At 43.0% G+C, this 23150-nt stretch overlaps 1 protein-coding gene across 1 annotated transcript; it reads left to right on the forward strand.

Annotated features, from left to right (window-relative positions):
- Positions 1 to 1067: 1067 nt before the first annotated feature.
- LOC147724224 (uncharacterized) lies at positions 1068 to 22655 on the forward strand. The gene is made up of 4 exons (XM_086918009.1): positions 1068 to 1172; positions 1230 to 2743; positions 19739 to 19873; positions 22555 to 22655. Exons 2-4 carry the CDS (start codon positions 1396 to 1398, stop codon positions 22653 to 22655), a joined length of 1584 nt encoding a protein of 527 aa, XP_086774135.1. The 5' UTR covers positions 1068 to 1172; positions 1230 to 1395.
- Positions 22656 to 23150: the final 495 nt, after the last annotated feature.

Genomic DNA, 23150 nt, shown 5'->3' on the forward strand with positions numbered 1-23150 from the left:
AGCCTCTGTTACCATGGTAGGCCCATGCCCACTCGCATCTCATGCAGACACTTAGACGCTTATACACGCACTCACAGTCAGTATAGAATAGCTTCTGCCCCAGAGACCTTTTCCTTCTAGATAATATGGTTCCTAAACATCAGATATCAGATATGATAGTGGTACGAGTTGATCTGACATGCCAGACTTCTGTCTCTTTCCGCTAGTGTAAATGTCAAGTCCCCTGCACCCTCCAGCTACACGTCAATCACACGTCACGCAGCTGCGCGCGCATCCAGACTTCAGATTTCTGCTGACATTGCAATATTCTGCTTTGCACCCACCTACTTGTGACACCTACCTATGACGTTTCTAGCACACGCCTCTATGTTCACGCCTAGTTCACGCCTTCTAATTACGTATCACTACCACGTGTGTACTCTTATCTTGTTTCTCTCAGCTGTTACGCCTACTGTATTGGTTTCTATAATATGATTTAAGTATATAAGCTATGTATTGTCAATAAAATATTGCTCTATCCCTTCCTGCACCCCAGTGGTGGCAGGAACCCGATATCCGATCTGGTCCGATCTGGTACCATGACCATTCCTTTTTAAGGAATAAAACCCCTAAGAACTCTAACACCACGGACTCTGCCTCTTTCTTTCCGATTGAGTTATTTTTGTTTAAGTACTTACCTGCATAGAAATTAAGACGGTAAATCAAATATTTACCACATTATTCTGGCGCCCGAATAGGGACCCCTCCCCCACCCCACGCGCCGGTTGGTGCGTTGCAAGCTTTGCCCCCTTGCCATCAGTCAAGACGGAACTACGCGTACCCGCAGGATTTCCTGTATCTCCCTCTGGCCCACGGAGGTGACGGAGACTGCGATCAGCACCCAGACGAGGCGGTGAGGAGTGCGGAGGATCCCGACCAGAGCCTAGCCGAAAGAAGCAAGGTCCGAGGTGTCAAGAGGCCCACCAGTTTCCGAAGTATCCACGTGTCGAGTCGAGTCGAGTCCGGTCCAGTCCAGTCGAGTTTTCCGAGGCCTTCTGTTTCCGTGCTTCCCGGTGAGTACCATTGCTGGGACGTATCTAGACGGGTGCATTATTATGTATCCGGTAAAGACGGGTTTGGGTACACAAACGCGGTCTGCACTGTTTTAGACAGTGTATCTGTACTGTTTAGCAGTATATCAGTTATTCAAGTTCTTGCACTGTCTTCGACAGTGTATCTGTGCTGTTTAGCAGTACATCTGGTTCCGAGGGTAGAGATATATGTTCAAAATGTTCTCTCATGTGATTAATGTCGTGGTATGAGTGATTGTTTAATGTGCATTATTGTGTTTTTGTGTAACTAGTTGTGTTCAGAGTTAAGTAGCAAGGATTGAGTATCCAGTACTAAGTAGACAAGATGCCGTTTTTCAATAAGTTAAAGCAGATAGGAACTAGGAAAGGGATGCTAGAGGAAGAAATTCCTATCCCCCCTAGGGACACGCCTGGAAATTACATGTACCACAAGCATGGCATAGACGCCATACTGTATCTAGATTTATGGGCCGATTATACTAAGCACCTAGAAGAAAGACACAGATGGCCCGCTACAGGAACATGGGATGCCGAGTGCATCCTGAAAGTAGAAGAAGCACTATGGAGAAAGAAAGCCAGACAATCACAGAAAGATGCCATAGAATTATGGCGTAAAGAATCACATAAACGAGTCGAAAAAGAACTCCGAAGAGAAGACAGACTTAGAGAAGCGCCGGATAGAGTCCGAGAAAACGAATTAGTTAATGAAGGGATCCGAGTAAAAGCCGAACAAGTAGACCGCGCACAAAACAATCTTGTAAACGGCATGTACGTAGTGGCCGAGGGTTCGCCTGAAGCCATTTCAGAAATACCGAAAGATCTGCCGCCACCATTAGTTCCAACTAAAGTAAACCACAGGACCACTAAAGACATATTCCTGGCTTCCTATCTAGATGATGTAGCACCCGCTTACACCAACCCACCTGCCCGTGTGTCGCCTACTGACGGTGACGGAGGTGGCAACCCGCCTCCAGACCATATTCCGCCATTACCGCAACAGAGTTCCCCCGTTCGACAGCCTGTCCCTCCACCCCCGCCACTTCCCACACCTAAGGTTAAGATACCAAATCCGTCGTTGCCTGATCCTATTAAGAGACAAGTTCAGGTACATATACAGACTCCACAGAGAGATAATGCCCAAGCCTCCGCCTCAGGAGGTGCAACAGGGGGTCTTCAGACCCCGCCAGCAACACACAGATTACACGTTAGGGACATGCTGAAGCCATATACACCCCAATCACCCCGTCTCGACATACTCAAAGAACCCCTTCCAGTTTGCAGATATGATCCAGTACCCGGTAAAGACGACAGAATGTTGATAGCATCACTACGTTTGCGACAAGCCACAGATTATCTAGTGTTATTCCCGGGGATGACTGATCACTTAGATAGAATATATCATTTTGTCCAGACTGGGGAAAATCCTGAAAGTATTAAGGAGGCCCTGGCACACCAGAAAGTTGACACTCAAGCATATGTATTACGTTTTTTCATAAATTGCTTAATAAGAGACCGAGACAGGCCTGGGGTAGACCAGGAAGAAATGGAAGCACTAAACAGGTGGGGTCAAAATATAGCCGAAGGAAAGCATGATAAACAGAATTGCATAGCTAGCATGTACAAGAAAATAAGAAAAGCAGTAATAGAAATACACGAAAAAGAAAAAGAAAATGGCTCCTCCGAGGAGGAGGAAGGACCTGAAGAACAAGAAACGACTACAGATACGATAGCGTATGTAGGTAAGGGAACTTACCTTAGGAAAGGCATTCGCCCAGAAAGCAAGAGAGTTTTTCTCTCTGGCATATCAAAACCGAGTTCTCCTGAATATCTGTTTCAAGACACTGATAAAATGCTTCGAGAACGAATGGGGTACCATGTACTCAATTCTATGGATGAACAAGAACTAGCCCGGTCAGCAGTACTATGGGCTGACAATCCTAATATATACAATGATGACACAGTAGCACAGACATTTCTGAACCTTTCCCCAGATGAGCAGAAATTAGCAGGTATATACATGATTCAGCACCTCCTCACGTTATACAGAAATCAACATTCTGATCCAGGTCCCTTACCTGATACATTAGAAGCACTAGTTATGAATAGATGGAGAGGCCTAAGTACCAAGTTAATTCAAATAATTCTAGAACAACGACACAGATATAACACTTTCTTAGGCCCACAATATGTTTCCGCTCCGTCCCCAGAAAGGAAAATGTTTCATATGGAGCGTTTTGAAAGGCAGAACCCATTACGAGAAGTACATCCAGTTATGGGTCCCGATAATGCCCTGAAACGTGTGTATGTATACACACCTCTGACCAAGTTAGAATTATTGGAGATGAAGAAACTAGTACCCTGTCATGATAAAGACCCCGCAGGTTTTCACAGAGAACTTAAGGATATGTTACTCATGGGAGATTACACCTATACTGATATTATGAAATTGTTAAAGGTTCTGTTGCCTACCGGCATCTACGAGAAGCTCAAGGAAAGAGAATGGGAGGTGGGAGAGAAAAAGATTATATGGACTGAAATAGAAGACGAGGAAAGGATTCGTACTCCAGGGCTAGGCCTTGGGGAAAAAGCTAAAGCATTACCAGGTTTGATAGTACAGGTCTTGCCAAGATTATTGACAACTAAAAAGGAAGACTGGGATGCAATCTCAGCCTGTAAACAGAAACACGATGAAGATACTAGTGACTTCTATTCAAGATTCGAGAAATGTTTCATTATTAATAGTGGCCTGAAACCAAGTAGCGAGTCATACCCACACCTTTTTGTAAGTAAATTAGTAGAGAATTCCCTAACGCAAGTTAAGAATCGAGTATATAAAGTCGAAAGCACATGGCAAGCAAATACACCATCCCAGATGTTGCAGATGTTACAGTATCATCAGAACAGAATTAGAGAAGAACAAGAACATGAACAAAGACTTATGAAAGACACGAAAATGAAAATACTAGTTGCCCAGACAGTCCCAGCTGACGGTCAGAAAAAGGGTGGGACGCAGACAAGTAACTCAGCAGCTCCCGTTAAAGGGACATGCAACTATTGCAAGCAGCCAGGTCACTACGTAAATGAATGTCCAGTCCTGAAACACAATATAGCAACCGGTAAAACTAAAGAAAGACCGCATCCGCCTAGACAAGACCAGGGCCAACAACTGACTTCGCAGAATTCACAACCTATGCATGCTTCATCACATACAGGACAGGCCGCAGCGGCATCACAGCCACAGCCCATTGCCGCGACACAGCAAGTTTCACGGCAGATGTGCCAGTATGCCCAATCAGATTATCCCGATTATCAGCGATACACATGAAACAGCCTAGAGAGGGAGGTTGGCTTGCCTCTTATTGAGATTCCTGTAGATCAAGAGGGTCCTTATGTACACAGTCAAGTATTGGGAAAAGACAGAAAGTTTTTAATTGACACAGGGGCAAGCCGCACCACAATCAGCCATGATGAAGTCCCAGGGGCACCCCTCTCAGGCTCACAGAATGTTTCCCTTGGTTTTTCAGGACAGCCTATTGTAAATGAAGTATCGAAACCTGTCCCTTTAGCAGTAGGTCCATTATCACGTGTTACAGACTTGTTACTCACGAAATCATGTCCAGAAAACTTGTTAGGTATCAAAACATTGAAGGCTCTAGGAGCTGTGATATGCTGCTCTCCGGAAGGAGTTAGACTTTTCTTGCGAGACTTCAAGGGTCACTATGTATTACGAGAGTTTGATGTCAGATTGAAAAATGTACCAGAACACCTGTGGGCACAAGGCCCAACTGATGTAGGCTGCATGCACATTACACCATACCGTGTTACACTCAAGCCAGGTGTTGTTTTACCCCGAATCAGACAATACAAGTTACCACCCGATGCTGTAGTGGCTTTACTGGAAATCATTGAAGAGCTCATTGCCCAAGGAGTGGTCGTAGAGACCGACTCCAATATCTGTAATTCCCCTATCATTCCGATTCTTAAACGTACTGATCCCAATGCACCGCCAGTATATCGGCTGGTGATTGATTTACGAGAACTGAATAAATGCATTGTTCCACAGTACCCTGTGGTTCCCGACATCTCATCCTTATTGACTGCTATTGATTCAGAAGCAACGTTCTTTACCGTAATTGACCTCAAGAACGCCTTCTTCAGTGTGCCCATTGATCCAGAGAGCCAATACCTCTTCGGATTCAGTTTAAATGGACGAAGTTTCAAATTTTCACGCGCACCTCAAGGATTCACAGAAAGCCCCAGCATCTATAGCCAAGCACTGAAAAGACAGCTTGATTGTATCCAAATGCCAGTTAACACTGCCTTACTGCAATACGTCGATGATCTGCTGATCACCGCACGAAGTGAGCCCGAATGTGAGCAAGCATCACTGACGGTTTTACATTTTCTGGCCGACAAGGGACACAAGGTGTCTCCTTCGAAGCTACAATTCTGTGTTCAGCAAGTTGTGTACTTGGGTCACTTGCTGTCCAAAGTGGGGAGACAGCTCACTCCTGATCGCATCCAGCTAATCGTAAAGATGCCGCAACCCCAGACACAAAAGGAAGTGCTGGCCTTTATAGGCCTCACCTCGTACTGCAGACAATGGATTCCTCAGTATGCATTTCTAGCTAAACCACTCATTCAGTTGACAACACAGGAGGCAGCGACTTCGACTGCCCTCCCTTGGACTCAGGAACATACACAGGCTTTTGAGGAATTAAAGAAAGCTTTATGTCAAGCACCAGTTCTAGCGACACCATGTTACAGCAAACCGTTTACACTTTTTGTTACAGAACGTGATGGTACAGTGTTGTCTGTCCTCACTCAAGACCAAGCAGGTTCACATAAGCCTTGCGCTTATTTTTCAAGTACATTGGATTCAGTAGCCCAGGCACTCCCTGCGTGCTTAAAGTCAGTTGCAGCGACAGCCTTAGCAATCAGACAGAGCGACTCAATTGTATTAGGACATCCATTAACAGTACAAGTTCCACATTCTGTAGAGGTCCTTCTAAACCGAACCCAGACTCAACACTTGACTATAGCACGACTGACAGGTTATGAATTGACGCTATTCCAGCCACACATAGAAATCAGACGCTGTAGCATTCTAAACCCCGCAACATTGTTACCCTCGATTATGACAGATCCAGCCCCGCATGATTGTATAGAGATCATTAATGCAGTAACAAAGCCCCGACGAGACTTAACAGATGTTCCATTGACAAATCCAGACCTGACACTTTACGTGGACGGTTCATGTATGAGAACAAGTACAGGAGAATTAGTGGCCGCGTATGCAGTGACCACTGAAACTGAAGTCAAAGAAACACATCGTATTGACACACTGTCTGCTCAAGCGGCGGAGCTCATCGCTCTGACCCGAGCCTGCATACTAGCCAAAAACAGGAATGTTAACATATATACAGATTCCCGTTATGCTTTCGAAGTCGTACACGACTTCGGAGTGTTATGTAAAGAACAAGGTTTTTTGACCTCTCACGGTGCCAAGATCCAACACGGTTCCCTCATTCAAGCCCTGTTAGACGCAATACATCTGCCTTCAGGCATATCCATCATGAAGTGTAAGGCACATACTAAAGTTACAGATTCTGTTTCCCAGGGTAACGACCTGGCAGACCAAACAGCAAAACATACAGCATTGACTCACACCCAGACAACTGATGTGACAAAGACCATAGTACCGACACATTGTATGACAGTTAAAGATCCCACACTAGATGTAATCGATATTCAGACACATGCCACTCCAGATGAAATCAAGAAATGGACTGAACTAGGAGGGATTCAGACAGATCAAGGATGGATGACGAAGGGAAAATCTACATGGTTTCTCCCTGACTCTATGGTTCAAGTCATAATAAATACAGCACATAGTCCAGCACACCTAGGAGAAAAAGCTATGTTAGACAGTTTACAGAATCTCTGGTACAACAAACACTTACGAGCAGCAGCAAAACAGAAAGTGCGTACTTGCATGATCTGTTGTCAGTTCAATCCAGGTAAAAGTGTCCCTGCAGAGCAAGGTGGATTTCATCCTCCCGATCACCCTTTTGAAGTCCTCCAGATGGATTATATCCAGATGGACCGATGTCGAGGATTTAAGTATGTCCTCGTAGTTGTTTGTGCACTTTCCCGTTGGACCGAAGCATATCCAGTCCCAGATTATACTGCCCCGACCACTGCCAGGCAGCTGGTTCGAGAATTCTTCCCACGGTACGGCTTGCCTCGTATCGTGTACTCAGATAACGGACAGCCATTCTCATCCGAGCTCATGAAACAGGTTTCCCTTCTGCTGGGATATCAGTGGAGATTCCATTGTGTCCGACATCCCGAGGCCGCTGGCCTTGTAGAAAGGCATAACCAGACACTGAAAACACGCCTTGCCAAGATCTGTAAAGAGAAAGGGGTCGACTGGATAGTCGCCCTGCCAGTTGCACTGTTTTACATGAGAATGGTCCCCCATTCGAGATCAGGGCTATCCCCGTATGAAGTGGTCTTTGGCAGACCACCGAATATGTGGGGGACGCCCATGCCTAAGAAAATTACCGATGTTGACTGTAATATGCTGACAGATTACCTTGCCTCCTTGATGTCTGCACTCCAATCATGTCGTTCACAGGTTGCCGCAGCCTTTCCCGACAACACTGATGTAAAGCCACATGATGTCCGTCCCGGCGATACTGTGTTGATTCGCAACTTCAACAGGAAAAGCCCGCTGGAGCCCCGCTGGAAAGAGCCGAAGATCGTCCTTCTTACCACGAGGACCGCGATTAAGGTGGAAGGCCGAAAGGGGTGGATCCACACGAGTCATATTAAAAAATGCAACGAACTGCTGTCAGAAACTGACTCGTCCACCCCCTCAAAGGACTGCCTCGAATCTAGTGACTGTAAAGTTTCCAAGCGAGAGAAAACTCCCCAAGAGGAGTATCGAACAAAACTTCGATCTAGCAAGTCAGACAGTTTAATTGTTTAAGTCCTCCCCTAGGTGAATCGGTTAAATAGTTTCTGACATGTACCCCCTAGATCGAGATAGAGAGAGAGAGAGACAACTCAAGAAACGTACATACTGTAAATCACTCCGCAGTCACTGTATAGTGACATTATTGGTTATGTTTTTTCTAAGTCTTTTGATTATTGTTGCTAGTATACTATTGGCAATATACTACCCTATCTTTAAGCGTGAACAGTCTGCTTACAATGTAACTGCCGAACATTCTTTTAGTGAATTACCGCCTCATGAACTATCCTACAGGCTTGCGCTGCGCAACAACACATTCATTAGTATGTTACATCACTCCCATCAGACTAACAATGCTACAAACTGTTGGATATGTGGCCGACTCCCTCCCTATCAGAAATATAAGGGAGTTTTGCCTCTCTTCCCGTACCCGTTCACTCACAATGGCTCCTGTGGTGCATGGTTTAGATTAATAAATTCTTTAGATTCTGATATTGCTGTTTTCGAGGGGAATTGGATTTGGGGAAACCTGAACCTAGTTCTGCTCAACGTCTGCTACCCTGACAAGAAGGGACTTCCCATTAGGACAGGAACTGATCTAGAAAATGAAGTATATGGATTAGGTAATTACACAATTAACCTCATGATTCTTACTGTTGAATCCGAAGCTGCACCAGTTCTCCCTGTTATGTCAGTATTACCAGTCACAGGTGACTTATGTGTCAGAAAGAAGGGTTCAGTACACTTAGGTCATAGTAAATGTGCTACAATGGTCGAATTCAGTGATCATGGCAAGTCTTCCTTTAGAGCTACTCGTCATTCCTATTTTGTTTGTGGTCATACCGCATACATACGCTTACCTCCAGATTGGGATGGTACCTGTTATATTGCCTTCCTTCTGCCACCTGTTTTCCTAGCCCCTCCTGATTATCACAGAAATACAAATCTAGTAAAGAGTAGAATCAGAAGAGATCTCCCGATTGTCGACTATACTGAAACGGCATGGGAACAATACACAGATTTCAATAAAGGATTCTTTTTTTTCACAGGCCCCGTCCAAAACAGTAAACTAATACGTAGATTAACTAGAACACTCGAAGCAGTAGTGAATGAAACTACCCCTGCTCCAGGCAACTTAACAGAGGAGCAGTCCGCCATGCGGGTTGTTTTTCTTCAAAACCGTCTCGTTATTGACGTCATCTTGGCAGATAGAGGCGGAGCTTGTAAGGTCATCGGGTCAAGTTGCTGTGTTTTCATTCCAGAAAACGCGCCAACGGTATACCAAGCTATTACACGTCTTCATAAAATTGCAAGTTTGATACATCAGAATCCAGGCACCTGGACTTGGTCCGGTTGGTTCTGGACAACAGTGACTGCTTGGGGATGGAAGATCCTATCCTTCCTAGGCATTGCCCTTGTCATAGTATTCAGTTGCTGCCTGTGCCTACAATGTGGGCCAGCGATTTGTGGACTGTGCGCCACATCGTGCATTGCACATTCCAGTTTTCACTTAAGACGCAAAAAGAAGAAAGAAGAGCAAATGATGTTACAAGAACAGACTGATCGATTCATGAGGATCGATATATCATGAAGGGTCCGTAGGGAACAAGGAGGGAATGAGGAAATATACATTTTATGGTCAAGAAATGTTCCCTAACGTGTACCCCACCGTCTCCATGTACGAGTTTAAAGTGCATGTAACTTCCCTCCTGTGCCAGCTATGAAGACGCAAATACATTTGCGTCCAACGTTAACATGTCCTCTTTCAGACCCGCCATGAACGGGTTGAATATTCAGTTCCTAAGTATGCTATGCCAACGTCTTTTTGTGGTGTACTTTACACGTTTTTCAGCTCTGGCGAAGTAGGCCCTGAATTCTGCCATTGAGCCTTTTTCTGCCTCTGTACCCGTGACCTCTGCCTTACTCCCTGCGCGGCTCACGGCGCTTAGCTCAGCCTGCTGCCTGCCAAGACCGAATTCAACCTTCGCATTATCTGTTCCGCTCCTCGAAAATACATTCCTACCTACTAGTTTAAGTAAACATCCCCCAGCTGCAGAGCAAAGGGCCCGGCCTCACTGTCTCCGTGCAAGTAATTCATAGCCTCTGTTACCATGGTAGGCCCATGCCCACTCGCATCTCATGCAGACACTTAGACGCTTATACACGCACTCACAGTCAGTATAGAATAGCTTCTGCCCCAGAGACCTTTTCCTTCTAGATAATATGGTTCCTAAACATCAGATATCAGATATGATAGTGGTACGAGTTGATCTGACATGCCAGACTTCTGTCTCTTTCCGCTAGTGTAAATGTCAAGTCCCCTGCACCCTCCAGCTACACGTCAATCACACGTCACGCAGCTGCGCGCGCATCCAGACTTCAGATTTCTGCTGACATTGCAATATTCTGCTTTGCACCCACCTACTTGTGACACCTACCTATGACGTTTCTAGCACACGCCTCTATGTTCACGCCTAGTTCACGCCTTCTAATTACGTATCACTACCACGTGTGTGCTCTTATCTTGTTTCTCTCAGCTGTTACACCTACTGTATTGGTTTCTATAATATGATTTAAGTATATAAGCTATGTATTGTCAATAAAATATTGCTCTATCCCTTCCTGCACCCCAGTGGTGGCAGGAACCCGATATCCGATCTGGTCCGATCTGGTACCATGACCATTCCTTTTTAAGGAATAAAACCCCTAAGAACTCTAACACCACGGACTCTGCCTCTTTCTTTCCGATTGAGTTATTTTTGTTTAAGTACTTACCTGCATAGAAATTAAGACGGTAAATCAAATATTTACCACAGGTGGGGGACCATAATTTTATTGCCTAAAATCAAGCATGAAATCTATTCCGTCTGTAATTTACACTGCACTGCTGTCCGAAAAAGGATAAAACAGGAATCATTATAAGCTAATGACAGAGATAGAATTGGCATACCTGTTGCAGTGTGTGCTGGAAGTTACATACATACCCAACATTTTCGGGAGACATTAATTTTTTTGTAATATGTGTGAGCCATTTGAACAATTACATTGTTATGATATTCAGAAAAATTATGTTGGAGATCTAACAGGGTGCTAGTAGGAGCAGATGTGGGTTTCGAAATTATCAGATGTACAGGGTGGTAAACATCAAGGTACCAGGTCAGGGCAAATAACAAAATGCAGATAATAAATACTATAAAAACAAATATCAATTTATTTTTCTTCTTTAAATTTTCATTTACAACAGTTCCTATTATGTTTTCTTTGTCCAGATCTGCCTTAGTGATGGGTCAGCCAAAGGGATGCATCTCCAAGCGAGCCATAGTTTATAGAGTCCTTATTTGTCTAACTTCACTACATAAGTTAGCCTCTTAAAGATGGCACTCTTAAGCGCCTGGCAGTTGGTGCTTCTAGCACTTTCTTATCTAATCCTTCAATCTCCTTAGGCTCAGATTGTAGCATGGTGTAGTAGGGGTGTTGTCTGTTATTCCAGGAATGGGCACTTTCTTGAGGCTCAAACCACCTCCTTCCAAAAGCTGCCCCTGCCAGAAGGGTGTTGCCCTTTTGACACTGGAAAGATGAACTCAGTTTTTAAGTCCATCGCACAGTACTACAGTCTGGGTTGTCAGCAATACCTGGACATGGCCTTTCCACCGGGGTTGCAAACTGTTATTTCTCAATAAGTTGCTAGTCAGCACCCAGTCTCCAGGCCTGATGCCATGCACTTGTCCTTTCAGGGATGGGCACCAGGTGTCTCTGACCTATTGGTGAATTTCAGATAGTCTGTTCTTTACAACAGTCCAGCAATACAGGATGTGGCATATCACTTAATTTTGATGGAGATGCAACCTCATTGATATTGGTCGTCCTACCCATCACCTATTTGTATGGTGATAACTGTAGGGTGATAGACTGAATGGAATTTCTGTCTTATGCCTAAACCTTTACACTCCAAATCCATTATTTCATTTAAAAAATATATTCCGTTGTCACTCTAAATGCTCGGGGGCAAGAAGACCATAAACCTCATTCGGCCCATAAGCGGACGTATTTATGGACCACGCCAAATGCGTACTAGCAGTGTATATGTTTACCTCTAACTCTTTTGACTATTCAAATGCTCTAGTCAGGGCTATCAACTCTGCAGCCTGTGCTGATGTTTGTTCTATTCTAGATGTCTCAACTGCAGAATAATTGGTGGTAATCGAATAGGCAGCTGAGATAGTCCTATCTGGTTTCTGTAGACAAGAACCATCTACAAAGTACCGTCAACAATTGCCCAAACCAATAACACAATGAGGGCAATGCGCTCATGCGCACAATGAGTTATTACAAGAAATATCGACAATCAATATCTTAATGAATTTCCTGGGGCTCAACTTCTTGCAGCCCACCGTCAAAGCCACTCAGACTGAAATTCAAACACAAATAGAAGGAGCGCCAAAGTAAACAAAATTATCTTGCATAATAAAGTCATGCAGTCCATAAAAAGTCAAAAGAGTTCCATGCAAGCTTCATTTTGTACATCGTACAAATAAATATTCCACAGCCTACGCATTTGTCCCATCAGGGACATCATCAGGACTGTAAAACAAAAAGATATTACAATCAGAAAAAACTATCTTGATAATTACATCTGCACAACAAAATTATTATCCTACCTTGGAAGCCTCCTCATATACCATTCTGCAATGTATCAAATAAATCAACAACCTGCCTATATTACAATCTATATATTCAATGTGATACATAGGAGTCTATTTCAAACAAAGATTGTCTGGGAATCATCAACTCATATATATTGTTATGATCACAAAAAATACTAGTTTAAACTAGCCATCCAATGTTCCGCATCCACCTTCTTCCTATCTCTGTGCAAATATTTCTAAAAATGTACAATATTGAGACTTTGGCAATAGTGACCATGTTAATTAAGACTAGGTAACCTCTTGCCCCTTGAAGAACCATGAGGGTGCCCTAAAGCCATCGTCAATATTGTTTAATTCATATATTTATCTACCCCTCATGACATGCGGGGAACTCGCTATTCATCCCCATCCCTCGTTCTGCTTTCACACATATAACCCCCTCACCTCTATTTTAAATCCTCATGGTCTTATTTTGGGCGATGTGGCTCCTTGATACTTGTTCTTATTTCAAACTAAATGCTTCTACGAAATGCCTAGTGTATATGAAAAGGCCTGCATTTTGTGTTAATACCCCTAATTTACAAACTTAAATATAGTATGATTTATACAACCTTAACTCACCTATTGTTAGGTTATTGATCGTATATCTCCAGGTTCTATTCAAATCACTTCCACGTAATCCAAATTTCACCATTTAAAAAAGAAATCTCCTATTATACAAAAGAGAGGAACGCTCTGTCAAGATACACTCATGATCTTTAATCCACAATAGTAAAATCCCATAACATAGTAGAATTCTCTCACCTCTCAATGCTTCTTCTCATCAAAGATCCAAAAAATGACTTCTACTTAATTCCAATACAACTGTAGTGATGGCCTGAAATTCACCAAGAGACATTTATTAAGGTCTCCTTCTCATTTATCTTCAATAATGAAACCAACATATTCAGTGCTGTCCCCCAAACTAGTGTTATTCCCACACACTTCCTGAATTCCTCTATTAGGACCATGCTACAATGCTCCCCATCTATTTGCTTCTGTAAAACGTCTTTGTTACATGACTTCTAGGCCCGATACATCCTCCTCCTCCTGCTTAAAAGAGATCCATCATCCATCTTTCTGCAGAAATTATCTAAGGTTGACAAAGAGACACATATTCAAGTCCCCTTCTCCTAAATCCCTCTACTTAAACTCTGTTCAATGCTCCCAGCCTCACCTTATTCCTCCATATATTTCTGTAATACGTCTTGACTCCGCAACAGCTAGGCCCGATAAATCCCGCCGTGAGTTGCCGATCGGGAGGAGGGCTATTTAAATTACCTGCTAACCAATCACTCCATTCTCGCACTGAGACTGTCTATTGAGGCACCAAGAGAATTTGTTTCCTAAGATCTGTAAGCGGACCATGCTACAGACTTGCCATTCATTTTTTCATTCAATGTTTTGTAGCAGTCAATATTGACTGCTACTATTTTCAAGCCCAACTATTACATCGAGTACGGCGGATCTCATCTCCGTCCGATAAACCAGTGCTCCCACTGCCCTGATGAAGACCTCACCCCAAGGACTAAAACCTGTCCTAACTTGAGGGGTCGAAACGTTGGCAACACCGCAATACAAGCTCCTGTGACACCATATAGGAATAATTTTGGGTGCTCTTGAGTTATGTATGATATTGGGAGCATTTGATCACTCACCAAAACGTATACAACAAATAATGTTGATGTATATATGTCACTAACACTTTTCCCTGTCCCCTACCTACACGTGAACACTTTACCCCGATTCCTCCCTTCCTTACCTATCACATCCAGAGCACTGTAAAATATTGCATATTTGTTTTTACGAGCAACTCTATGGCTCTTGTCTGTAAATGTTTTGAAAATAATTGCATCAGACATGTTGTGTCCCCAAAAAATACAAAAAATACAATAGTGGACAACAAGCCACCCTCTATTTGATTTGTGTTGTGTTTATGCTAGTATATAAGAATTCATAAGCTTTGCTTGCTACCATGACCACACTTTTTTGATATTGAACCAATCACTGTCGGTACTTCCACGTTATTATTAGTCCAATTACTCCGCTCTGGTCTCCTACTAGGTCCGCACCCATTCATTTCTTAACGTGAACAATCCCAAATAGAAAGACTACTTGTTTCCTGTTTGAGTCATTAGCCAATCATAACAAGTCCTAGCCGCCCTGCTAATTGTGCGTGATACCTCAACACAGGAAAGAATCCAATTGTTTCCTGTTTCGATAACGGGCCAATCATAGAACGTCCTCCCACACTGTTCCGCTTTGTGCGTCTTGAGTATACAATCGTATGACAATTACGGCCTGAAGGAAAACACACAATCCGGTCCACACATCCTAATTTAAATTCAAATTTCTTACCTAAATTTCGGGCCCTTACCCCTCTCGCCCTCATAGAGTCTGAGAATCTTGTCATCAAGGTAGATGCAGATAGTGGCGCTCTGGTTTTGGTACTGATCTATCGCCCCCTCGTCCTATGACCACATTCCCCATATCTTTAGGAGAACAGATAGCCTCCCTCGTAGTAAATTTCACGAAAGTACTCCTAGTAGGGGACTTGAATTACTGGTTTAATCATGAAGCGGGTGGACCTCAGGCAGCCGAGCTTCAGGAACTGCTCACGAACCTTAACTTGACCCAGCACATATTTGCTCCTACTCACGAAAGGGGTCACATACTGGACCAAATATGGTCGCACAACTTATCACTCTCAATCCCTTCCATTTCACCTTGTATCTGGTCTGACCATCATCTAATCCAGTTTACGACTACTTTGGATGGCCACATTAAATCTCCACCTAAACCGGGAGGTACAACCAGAAAATGGAATTCTGCTAACATGTTGGCCTTTATAGATACCTTGAAATCCAAACAACCTACATTAGGCAACGAAGTAGATACAATGGAAGGAAAGATCACAGACTGGTTATCTGAGGCGGCAGACATCCATGCCCCAGTGGTTAAATTCTCCCGCGCTCGTAGTATAGAGGCCCATAAATGGTTTACCCCCAAACTGAGAAATTTGAAATTGGAACTTCGCCAGAAAGAAAGAACCTGGAGAACAAAATACTGCGTGCAAGATAAGGAAGAATATACGATCGCCCATAGAGAATATTTAAAAACTATCCTAAAAAGCAAAACCGAATACTTTTCTAGGAAAATATTACAGTCCCAAAACAAATCTAAGGATATTTTCAAAATAGTCAATGATCTCTGTAATAGTGACAGAACTGCTCCCACTCAGGCGCCTACCCAGGAGTTCCGTTATTCACTTAATACGTTTTTCATAGAGAAAATCGCAACCATAAAGAAGAGCATCTCTGAGACTTCTGGCTCAGAGTATAGAGACGACGTATATTTTAATCCACATACTTTGGACACTCTCCCTCTCATCGACTCAAACTCATTCCTGGCGCTTCTATCGCGGGCAAAATCTGGGTCCCCTAACAATTGCTGCCCTCCACATATTTTGAAAGAAGTCTGCTCTGCTTTGCCTTTGAGATCCTTCCACTCTTGAATGAATCTCTTTCACAGGGCAAGGTCCCTGTTTCGTTTAAAAATTCCATGCTCGAACCACTCTTGAAGAAGCCGGGTACAGACCCGCTAGATCCGGCAAACTATAGACCCATCTCTTTGCTTCCCTTCCTGTCTAAACTCCTGGAGGCCCACGTGTCTAGCTGCCTCTCAAATTTTATAGAGCAAACCGACTACCTTGAACAGAATCAGGCTGGTTTCCGTCCCTCACACTCCACGGAAATGGTGATTCTTGCAGTCCAAGACACCTTAAGAGCCAACGCAGATAAAGACATCCACCAGGCGCTGGTACTCCTTGATTTTTTGGCCGCGTTCGACACAGTGGTCTATAACATCTTGCTGAGCCGTGTCAAGCAGGCCGGCCTCAGGGGATCCGCGCTTTATTGGATTGCTTCCTTTATCTTTGATCGGTTGCAGTCAGTGAGATTAGGCACATTCACAGCTCAGTATTTATCCTCTTTCTGTGGAGTGCCACAGGGATCGACACTTTCACCACTCTTATTTAACTTATATTTGAGACCTCTGCTATATTCTTTGAAACATTGGAAAGTCACCATCTTCAATTATGCTGATGACTTGCAGCTAATTTTTCCCCTGAATACACCAGACTCTGTTGACAAGTTTCAGGCAACTATGTTGCATATACAAAGGTGGATGGATCTAAACCACCTCAAGCTCAACCCAAGCAAGACAGAATTAGTTTTGCCTGGGAAGAGCGGCCTCAGTTGGGGCCCCCATTTTTGGCCATCACACTCGGGTGCTCCGCCCAAGGCTTCCCAGTCAGTCAAAAGCCTGGGGGTCATCCTTGGGGCCGACCTGTCACTAAGAAGTCAGATGGGAGCTGTTGTGTCATCCAGCTTCTTCCAACTACGAAAAATTAGGAAAATTGACCATCTGCTCACCCATTCTGCACTTGTACAGGTAACAATAGCCTTAGTGCTCTCCCGCCTAGATTTCTCAAATGCTATTTATCTTGGGCTCCCATCTGGACTACTGAAACGACTCCAGATGGTGCAGAACCAGGCAGTCAGACTGACATGGAAACTTCCTAAATGGCAATCAGCCCGACCTGGTATGGAAAAACTTCATTGGTTACCATTGGCCCAAAAGATCACCTTCAAAACTGGTTGCAAAGTTTTTTAAGCATTACAGGGCAAGGGCCCTAAATTCATTAGACAGTTGCTTACTGTCTATAAACCACAGCGCAACCTGCGATCGGTCCATATTAACTTGCTCACTACCCCTCGCTTTAAAAGGAAGAAGTATGGAGGATGTTGTTTTTCACTCTTGGCGGCCACTCTGTGGAACTCCATCCCTATTTCACTCAGGAACTGTGACAATCTTTTGATCTTCAGAAAATCCCTGAAAACGTGGTTATTCAAACAGGCATACGTTAAGGAATGTATCAGGATCATTGACATTAGCGCCATGAAACCTAAGGGTGTACGTGCGATCAATAAATAAATATTAACATTTCATAACCTTTCCGTTGGCAATATTCATATAAACAAACCATCATACTACTTCATCCGCAGCTCAGCACCGCAATGTGCATTTCAAAGTAAACCAAACATTTCAAGTCTGTCATCGCAGAAAGATAAATCATATCCGGTCCCGCATTTACTACGACCAATCACAATCATGCTGAGTATGTTCTCTCTCACATCCGCTATAACTTCCGGACTCGGTTAGAAACATGACGATAGATAACTTCTGTAAGGATCCCGCATATTCAAGGATAGACTTCCCCTCATACTTTTTACATTCATTTCAATACTATCCTACGTTTGTATTTGTGCCCTGCACAGTAGCACATCCATAATCAATTACTGTTATTTCTATATATCATGAGTATATCACGTCTCCATACCCGTGTTGGGGTGATAAGCGTCAGGTAAACGTTTCCTGAACTCATACTTTAAGAGCATTTCTCCATTCATCCATGATTGAATAGTGACCGAATCTCCTAAATTCTAAGTTTCAAAAATGCTATTAGTCGTTCAAATATAATATTCTCATCATGTGGGTGAACTTGACATACCCTGCACTGTAGCATATCCATAATAAATTACCGTTCTTTATACATCCTTAAAAAATCACGTCTCTGTACCCGGGTAGGTGTAATAAACATCTGGTAAACGTTCCCTAAAAAAGACACTGGGAACTTTCCTCCATCGATCTAAAAGGTGCATTAACTGAATCTTATACCTTATTCATGTAAAAATCGCTATAAGCCGTCCAATACAATGTTCCCATCATAAGGGTAACCCCACTTTTTAAGGTTCCTAATAAACAAAATCAAATTAATGTTACCCTCCAATTTCGGTTCAAATATCACAGACTCCTCAATAAGCTGGCCTCAAAACCTAAGGGCCATTACATTCATTTATCCACTTCAAACCCCCCCTAATAGTGGCCTGACTGAAAAAACCAAGTAGAACGTTTCAACCCACATAATCCAACCAGAATATTTAAAGAATTTTTCCTATTTTCGAATATCTCGAGGATGTCAATACACTCTCGCAGTCCTGGTATTCTACTCACTCTAATTATGCCCATTTAATCGACACCTCGACAGTGTGAATCCTCAAAATGTAATGGTAACTTCCCATTGACCTATAGAAGATCTAGATCTGTGACCCAAGACACTGTCATTTACTCACTCATTGATTCTCAACCTGTCCCATTAAGTCCTGTAGTGCTAACCAATTTAACTACTCAATGCAGTACAGTTCTTTTAGCTCCAATTTACCACGGATAGCTAGTTTGATAATCCAATATTATTTTAAGAAATAATGTAATTCTGAGTCGCTGTTCAGACCCAACTTAACCGCTCTACTCCGGCTAATCTACTGTGCTTCCTGCTGTCTTATCATAAATTCCCAATCCCTACATCTGACTCTAGGTTCTATTTTCTGTATCGCATGGACCTTGAAATCCTTCTGTGTACCGTGATTTTCTTTTATGTGTTGAAAATTGGGTGATTTGGGATCTTGGTTCGTTATTGCTCGTTTATGTTCCTGTATCCTAGTTTTAAGATTTCTCTTTGTGCTTCCAATATATACCTTTTTACAGGCAGGCACATATTATCGTATAAATCACCCCGTGCTATTGCAGGTAATAAACTCCTTAATCTGATAGCACCTATCCTCTAAAATGTGCTTTAAATGCATCCCAGACTTTATCTAAAGGTGCTGAATTAAGGTTAAATGAAAAGAACTCGGAGACAGACTTCTTTAGATTTTCTATTATTGTACCATCCAATAGAAGTGATCTATTTAGTGTCCATCTTTTCCCCTCTGAATTCCTACTTAATTCTACATGTAATAATACCGCTGAATGATCAGAGAGGTGTTCTGGTATGTGACAGACCTTACTGATATGATTACTGATTGAAGCTGATGTTAAGAAAAAGTCTATTCTAGACCTGTGGCCATGTTTTTTATTATGAAAAGTATATCTCTCTTCAACAGGTCCAGATTTAACCCCTTTTATAGTCCAGATATCTACTAGTCCTAAGTCGGTTATAATTTGCTTTGCTACTGCCCTCATTTTTGGAACTGCAGTCATTCGCCTCTTAGAGGTAGAATCTTGTGTTGGGTTTAAAGGTATGTTAAACCCCCCCCCCCCAATATGATAGGTGCATTAAAGTCAACTAAATGTAAAAATAAATTTTTTAATGGTCCTGGGTCATCTAAATTGGGGTCATAGTAGCCAGCACAGCAAATACTATCCGACTCCCCTGGAGATTTATCTTTGCGATTACCCATCTGCCTGATGGGTCAACCTGTGTTTCCTCTAATATGCCATATAAGGATTTCCTAATTAAGATTGCCACTCCCTTTATTGTAGCCGTTTGTGACGTGCATATACAGTGATCCACCCATGGTTGGTATCTTATTGTTTCTAGCCATTCTTCCTTGGCTAAATGGGATTCCTGTATAAATATAACATCTGCAACAGAAAGCTTAAGATACTCTAAAATGTTTTGTCTTCTTAAAGAGACCCTCAGACCGTTGACATTCCATGTCATAACCCTCAGGCAGAATTACGAGTATGGTGAAGGCTGCGGCAAAATGTTAATTGCAAAAAACACAGTTGATGGACAGAATGCAGAACAATGTCTTACATTCACCCCAGTACAAAGATCTGGGCCTAAATCCATCGTTTTTTTGCACTCCACACCACCCTAGGTCAGACACTGGCTATATGCAAATCAGCCTTGACCCTGTGCCTCATGGGAACAGTCCAGCCCGAACTACCAAGCCATGTCTTTCCTAGCCCGAAATCAAGCATCCAAGGACCGGTTTCTGGCTAACAGCTTTCTTCAGCCTGGATAGCTTGACTCCAGTGATGTGGAGAGCCTGGGACTCATGTCTGAGCATACCCAGCTCACTCGGGGTGAAAATTGCAAAAAACACAGTTGATGGACAGAATGCAGAACAATGTCTTACATTCACCCCAGTACAAAGATCTGGGCCTACATCCATCGTTTTTTTGCACTCCACACCATCCTAGGTCAGACACTGGCTATATGCAAATCAGCCTTGACCCTGTGCATCATGGGAACAGTCCAGCCCGAACTACCAAGCCATGTCTTTCCTACCTAGACCGGAATCAAGCATCCAAGGACTGGTTTCTGGCTATCAGCTTTCTTCAGCCTGGATAGCTTGACTCCAGTGATGTGGAGAGCCTGGGACTCACGTCTGAGCATACCCAGCCCAGTCGGGGTGAAAATTGCAAAAAACACAGTTGATGGACAGAATGCAAAACAATGTCTTACATTCACCCCAGTACAAAGATCTGGGCCTAAATCCATCGTTTTATTGCACTCCACACCACCCTAGGTCAGACACTGGGTATATGCAAATCAGCCTTGAACCTGTGCCTCATGGGAACAATCCAGCCCGAACTACCAAGCCATGTCTTTCCTAGACCGGAATCAAGCATCCAAGGACTGGTTTCTGGCTATCAGCTTTCTTCAGCCTGGATAGCTTGACTCCAGTGATGTGGAGAGCCTGGGACTCACGTCTGAGCATACCCAGCCCACTCAGGATGAAAATTGCAAAAAACACAGTTGATGGACAGAATGCAGAACAATGTCTTACATTCACCCCAGTACAAAGATCTGGGCCTAAATCCATCGTTTTTTTGCACTCCACACCACCCTAGGTCAGACACTGGGTATATGCAAATCAGCCTTGAACCTGTGCCTCATGGGAACAATCCAGCCCGAACTACCAAGCCATGTCTTTCCTAGACCGGAATCAAGCATCCAAGGCAAAATGTTAGCCTAGAAAACAAGGGCTGACTATGCAAGGAATATAATTAAAGAAGTTAAAACTCAAGACACAGGATTGGGTGTTACAGATGAACCAGGGATCAAGCAAGCATTTACGTCTTTTTTTCAAGAGTTATATACGGAAAACTTGACCCCGAGCGAGGAACAAATAGCTGCCTTCTTACAAGAATTAGATCTCCCATACCTTACTGATCAGCTTAAGGAGGAGATATCAGCCTCTTTTACAATAGAGGAGATCCATAAAGTTATCAATAATTTAAAGAACGGGAAAGCCGCAGGTCCTGACGCTCTCCCCAATGAAATGTATTCTATGTTAGAACAAGAACGAATCCCGATTTTGTTAGATCTGTTTAATAGTATTTATATTGAGAGAAAAGACTTGCCTGAGTCTTGGCGAGCAGCAACTATAACTGTCTTGTTGAAGCCTAATAAAGATCCAAAGCTTTTTGAATCATATAGGCCGATCTCCCTCCTCAATTTAGACTATAAAATCTTCACACAATTAATTGCTAAGCGGCTGGAGAGGGTGATCAGTCTTCTGATTCATGAGGATCAGAAAGGTTTTATTAAAGGAAGGCACTTGCATGACCTCACACACAAATTACTTGGTACAATCGATTTGGCTACTACCAACGCTATACCGTTAACAATAATGACATGTGATGCGGCTAAAGTGTTCGATCGCGTTAATTGGGTTTTCCTTCAAGAAATAATCCTCCATTTTAATTTAGGTAGTTATTTTTTGCGGACAATTAAATCACTTTATAAGAATCCGGTGGCACAAGTCCTAGTAAATGGCTCCCTTTCTCCACAGATTATAATTGGGAGGGGTACCAGGCAGGGGTGCCCCCTTTCACCTTTGCTTTTCGATATGTACATCGCGCCGTTAGCCATAAAACTGAGGCAATGTCACGATATTAGCCCCTTTCAATGTAATGGGTGGAAAAAAACTAAGTTTATATGCAGATGATATAATGATCTTCACAGGTAATTTGCAAGATTCAATAAATGCCATCTGGGATACCCTAAAAAAAATTGGGGAGATTTCAGGATATGCAGTTAATCAATCTAAGACAGAAGTGAAGTAATGGAACACACATTACACCTGTGATCAGATCTGACAAACTATTAGATATCTGGGGATAGAAGTAGTGCAGAAAATAGACTTAATTGTGAAAGTAAATTTTGATAAAATAGCATCTAAGGTCAAGTCTCAACTTCAAAAATGGGATCCATTGCCCCTGTCCTTCCTAGGCAAATCGAATCTGCTAAAAATGGCAATTCTTCCTAAATATACTTTTATATTTAATTCCATGCCCCTGGAATTCAGGAAAGAATGGATAGCCAAGATCCAAGGCCTGTTTTCAAGTTTTATATGGGCAAAAAAGAAACCCCGGATAGCGTGGCGAAAGCTCAGGGAGAGAAAGGAGGATGGGGGAGTAGCCACACCGGACCTTCTGCAATATCAAAGGGCATTCCACTTAAAAATCTTCAGGCAAGTGTTAGGGGATTCCATCTCTTTTACACCTTTATTTAAAGCTTTGACTACAGGTTTTCAGGACCAAGCCCGGTATTTTTTGTTT

The sequence above is a fragment of the Lissotriton vulgaris genome, chromosome 4_1 (assembly GCF_964263255.1).
Source record: "Lissotriton vulgaris chromosome 4_1, aLisVul1.2, whole genome shotgun sequence".
NCBI classification, from domain to species: Eukaryota; Metazoa; Chordata; class Amphibia; order Caudata; family Salamandridae; genus Lissotriton; species Lissotriton vulgaris.

What these genes read in the sequence shown, in the direction of transcription:
- LOC147724224 (XM_086918009.1), top strand. Translation starts at nt 1,396, where the DNA reads ATGCCGTTTTTCAATAAGTTAAAGCAGATAGGAACTAGGAAAGGGATG. An exon ending in CGAAAAAGAAAAAGAAAATG is followed by an intron (nt 2,744 to 19,738) that starts GCTCCTCCGAGG and finishes TCTCTTCAACAG; the next exon opens with GTCCAGATTTAACCCCTTTT. An exon ending in ATCTTGTGTTGGGTTTAAAG is followed by an intron (nt 19,874 to 22,554) that starts GTATGTTAAACC and finishes TGATCTTCACAG; the next exon opens with GTAATTTGCAAGATTCAATA.